This window comes from Myotis brandtii, unplaced genomic scaffold, assembly GCF_000412655.1.
Source record: "Myotis brandtii unplaced genomic scaffold, ASM41265v1 scaffold5463, whole genome shotgun sequence".
Classification (NCBI taxonomy): domain Eukaryota; kingdom Metazoa; phylum Chordata; class Mammalia; order Chiroptera; family Vespertilionidae; genus Myotis; species Myotis brandtii.
In genome coordinates, this window is record NW_005370019.1 from 1 (window position 1) to 4,650 (window position 4,650).

Genomic DNA, 4,650 nt, shown 5'->3' on the forward strand with positions numbered 1-4,650 from the left:
ATCTTTATTGTTGCAAGTATTACATATGTCCCCTTTCCCCCCCATTAATGTCCTCTAGCCCACCCCCGTCCCCTGGTTGTATAATTTTATTAAAACTAATGCAGAAATTGATTTAATACCCTCAAAAAAAAAAGAATCTTAGGAAACGTTAGTAGCCAGCCCACCAGCATTGTGGGAGCAAGAAAATGCAGCATTTCAAGCCCCATTCCAAGGAGTGCATTTGACTAAGGTTTATATTGATCACAGAGCCCCTCCCCCATCCAGCATTGCATAAAGCCATTCCTTTGCTATCACAATCTGGACTAGATGATGGAAATAAAGAGCCCTTATCAGAAAACACACCAGAAGCTGGTAACAGTGTGATCTTTGCATGCCGTCTCCCTTAAAAGTCTCTCCTACTTCACTTCTTTTTTTGTAGTTTCCTGGCATCTTTTAAGATAAGACAATTACTTCTTAACTCCTTGTGATCCCACAGAAACTACAAACCAAGCAGATAAAGAAAAATAAGCTCTTTAATCAATTGAAATCAGAGGGGCTATAATAAAATATTAATCTTGTAGAACAAAGGGTCAGAAGCACTGGCCAAGGCAAAATTATCGTAATAATCCAACTCTTAATTGGGCTGCTCTCCTATATTTCAATTGAATGACTGCTTTGAAGCCTCCCTTCAACAATGACTGTCTCTCTATCATAGCTTCCAGAAGTCTATCTGTGAAACGAATTACAGTTCTATAATTTTTCTCATGGCTATCAAGAGAGTACAGCAGTTTCTTCGTTTACTACACTGTCAAGAGTTTATGTATCTGCTTGGTGCATTCAAAAGCAATCACTCAATTTTTCAATATAATATAATACCACTGCCAAAGTTAATGGGTGTAAATAGCCAACAGAGCTGACATTACAAAGGAAGTTACAGATTTTTTGGGGGGGTGGTATTTTATTGTAGATGATATATAATTTTGATATATCTTTGAAAGGGCCAGTGATACAGCTCTGTGCTCGACCTCGGGTTTCCACAGTCTCTAAGGGGAAGAAAGTCTGCCTAAGAACAGGATGTTAGTTGAGGGATTGTGTCGAATGAAAAAAATGAATGGATGGTCGGCCACAAAATTTTCAACAGTTTCTGGCAGCATAAGCGAACCCAATCCAATTACGGCTGTGGCAGCTGCTGCCTCTGTGCCCTCCTCATTAACTTCCACAAAAGACTTGTGGATAATTTTTGATATAAAAAGATCTCTGGCTCTTGCCATGCCAGACAGATCAGCCTTGCTATTAAAGAGATCCTCTATACCCAGGCTGACCAGGTGAGAGTTGAGGTTGTAGCTCTCTTCCAGCTTGAAACTGGGCAGGTGCACGTTGACTTTAATGAAACGCAGATTCTCAGGTTTGGTCCACTCATGCAGTTTTTCCAGAGTCAATTGTTCTTCGATCTGAAATGAGAAAGGGCATAGAAAAGGTGAGAACTATTCCACATAAGCAAGGCAACACACATTATTTACATGAATGGACTCATTTTATCAGTTGCTAATTAGATTCCTTCATGTTTTGTGTCTAAATAGATTCTACTTGGAGGATTTCATTTCTTTTAAGCAATTGGTGATAACAGAAAAGAGTTGTGGACTAAGCCATCAAGGGCCCCAGAAACAGGGACTTTGGACATCAGATGCTTCAACTACCCATCCATCCACCCACCCAACCATCCATCCACCCAGGCTTTCCTAAACCCCTACCACACAGGATTACTGTGATAGGACATGATGGCTGTTATTACTTTAACTGGTTGATTGATGCAAGGTAAAACTCAAAAGTTTTCTTCTATTTCTTCTATTCTGAACCCTACTGATCACTGTGTTTATCTGTGAACTCACTGTGCTGAAGTAATGTCTAATAGATTTAGCTTGTGGGTAAAAAAAGAAAAAGGACTAGTTCCTCGGGACTAGTTCATCTAAAATTGGGAGAGGGTTAATGTAGGGCTAAGCTATAGGGTTAAGCCACTGACTGGCCTGTTGGCAAAGCCACAAACAAGTCCTAGCTTAGAGGGCACAGTCCTCTTAGCATAATTAGACTTGACCTTATCACACTCCCTAGATCTTATCTGGGTAGCTAATGGACTGTGGGAGGTGCAGCAAGTGCTGCCAAAACAAGTGAAATTCACAAGAACATTGTAACTATGGTGACCACTACCTTTTTTACCTCTGGCTATAAAATAAAGTCTCAGCTTGCCTCTGGATCTCTCTCTTGTGGCCTCAGCCAGGCACAGGAAGATCCACCTAGACCCAGCTTATTCTCTTTGTCATTTCTTCATCCTTCACCACTCTCACTAAGGCTTGTGGAACCCATGGCTGAGCTGGCTCGGCACAGGTTAATAATAGTACCTACCTTATAGCATTGTTGTGAGCATTAAGTGATTTAATGTATGCAAAGCACTTGGCACACAGTACTAGTAAGTGCCACAAGAATGTCAGCTATTATCATTACCATATTACTACTACTATTGGACTAGAATGGAACCATCATTTCCACTTGTTTACTGATGCTGATTATCTCTTTTATGAGGCTGAAGAATTTCTCTTTATAATCAGAGAAGAGACAAATATGAAAATACAATTAAAAGAAGGAACATACTAATCTTAATACATACTTTGTACATGCCAATAATTAACATGGAAACTCTTCCTGATAACAGGTTTGGTTAGGGAGAGAGCAGAGAAAAACCACACAGCAGGCTAGAGGCACTAAAGAAAAATCATAATCTTCATAGTTTTTTCTAGTTCTAGCCTGACAAGAAATGTCTTCACCTTCAACTGAAATAAAAGAGAAACATCATACAAAGTTCATATGAGAAAATAGGCTTTGCTTTCAAGCTAGTGTATCATATGGGTCTTTTCTACCACGCAGCTGTGAGAAATTTAATTCACAATCTATATGAATTGTGATGAGAAGGAGCAGTGTAATAATGGGACCTCATTGTACAAGTTGAAGCTACTTAGTATAAATGTCTTGGGTTTTTTAATTTTAATAAACTTGTTTCAATAAAACAATTCTAATTTTTCAGCACTATCCTCTAAAGTTCACTTAAGAAAATTCCTGTGAGCTACTGCTCACATGTGAAATTTAATATAGATTCTTAGATGTCTGCCACCATAACTGTTCACTGACAGTCCCTGAAAAATTAATCTTAGAGCTTCAGATTAGCAAACATTGATGACCTTCTACCACACAACATACACATAGACAGAACCCATCTATCAGAAGGAAACATGGAGCATGAGTGTAGGAGCTGTTACCTTCTTCAGACCTGTGGCCTCGTCCTCAATGTCATCTGGAAGCAGGATGACCATGCTGAGGTCCCTGCCTTGGTAAGGCAGCTCCAGCACCCGGCACTTAAGGTCCTCGATGTAGCCAAACGGAAATGTGCTCTTCTGATACATCATTTTCACTGTTTTTGTGTCTTTCTGAACAGTTGAAAAACCAAGTCACTCACAGTATTATCTGCATTTTCTTAGAACAAGGAGCAATTTTATAATTACATCACCTCACCTTATTCAATCTGAACGGTGTATCAGTTGTGGCCTCTTTACTGAATGTCTCCTCCCAGTTTTCTTTGAAATAGATGGCATTAACTAGCACAAGTTTAGTCATATTACTAACGTCGCCTGCAGCCAACAATTCTGGAATTTTTCCTAAAGAAATAAAATAAGTTTTTTTAAAAATAAATTCACAAATCATCATTCAATTTTTGAACTGCATTGGAATGCAATTCAAATTCATACTTTTTATTTAATTCCCATTAATGTCTTAAGTAAGGGAAGCTCTGCCAGTATGTTTTGACTGTAAATAAACCAACTAAAGGATTTAAAAGCTAAAAACAGGGCAATCTTTTCTGCATTGTATGAAAAGCAATGAGCCTTCTTTTGTGAATGGCTATTCTTTGGCAGGCATAAAAAATAAGGCTTCTGTTTGAGTGGCGCTACTCCTGTTGGAGTGCACTGACTGCCAAGGGGAAGCTCCAGAGTTGAGCAGTATTGGGCCAAAATGGCTCTCTGACATTCCCTGAGGGTCCCAGATTGTGAGAGGGTGTAGGCCAGGCCGAGGGACCCCACTGGTGCATGATCGTGGCTGGGAGTGATGAGGGAGGTTGGCCAGCCAGGAAGGGATTGTGGGAGGGTGCCAAGGCGTGTCCGGGCCATCCTGCTGAGTCCTGATTGGCCAGAATCCAGCAGCAAGCTAACCTACCAGTTGTAGTACCTATACCCTGGTGGTCAGTGCACATCATAGTGACTGGTTGACCGGTCGACTGTCTGCCCCATGGTGGTCATTGCACGTCATAGCAAGTGGTTGAGTGGCCTCAGCATATCATAAGTATATTACGCTCTGATTGGTTGAACAGATGATGGACAGGATACTTAGCATATTAGGTTTTTATTATATAGGATTCTTTTTCATAATCTGGGCCAGGATGGATTTTCCTCAAAGCTTTATCCTTTTTATCCCACATTCAATGTTAGTTTTAATTTTAAAATGTGGTTTTGTGAATTTATGGGGAAAATATTTAGCTGCTTCAGTGAAAGCCTGTTGAAGTTCCCACTTTGAGGAATTTCCACATTTAAAAGCTTCTGGTACTGGGCACTGGCAGAGTTTACCCCCAGC

At 40.2% G+C, this 4,650-nt stretch overlaps 1 protein-coding gene across 1 annotated transcript; it reads right to left on the bottom strand.

The window, feature by feature from the left end:
- Positions 1-910: 910 nt before the first annotated feature.
- On the bottom strand, positions 911-3,642 carry LOC102245461 (leukocyte elastase inhibitor). Its single transcript, XM_014549302.1, has 3 exons — positions 3,541-3,642; positions 3,288-3,455; positions 911-1,430 (listed from the first exon to the last, which is right to left on the bottom strand). Exons 1-3 carry the CDS (start codon positions 3,640-3,642, stop codon positions 1,023-1,025), a joined length of 678 nt encoding a protein of 225 aa, XP_014404788.1. The 3' UTR covers positions 911-1,022.
- Positions 3,643-4,650: the final 1,008 nt, after the last annotated feature.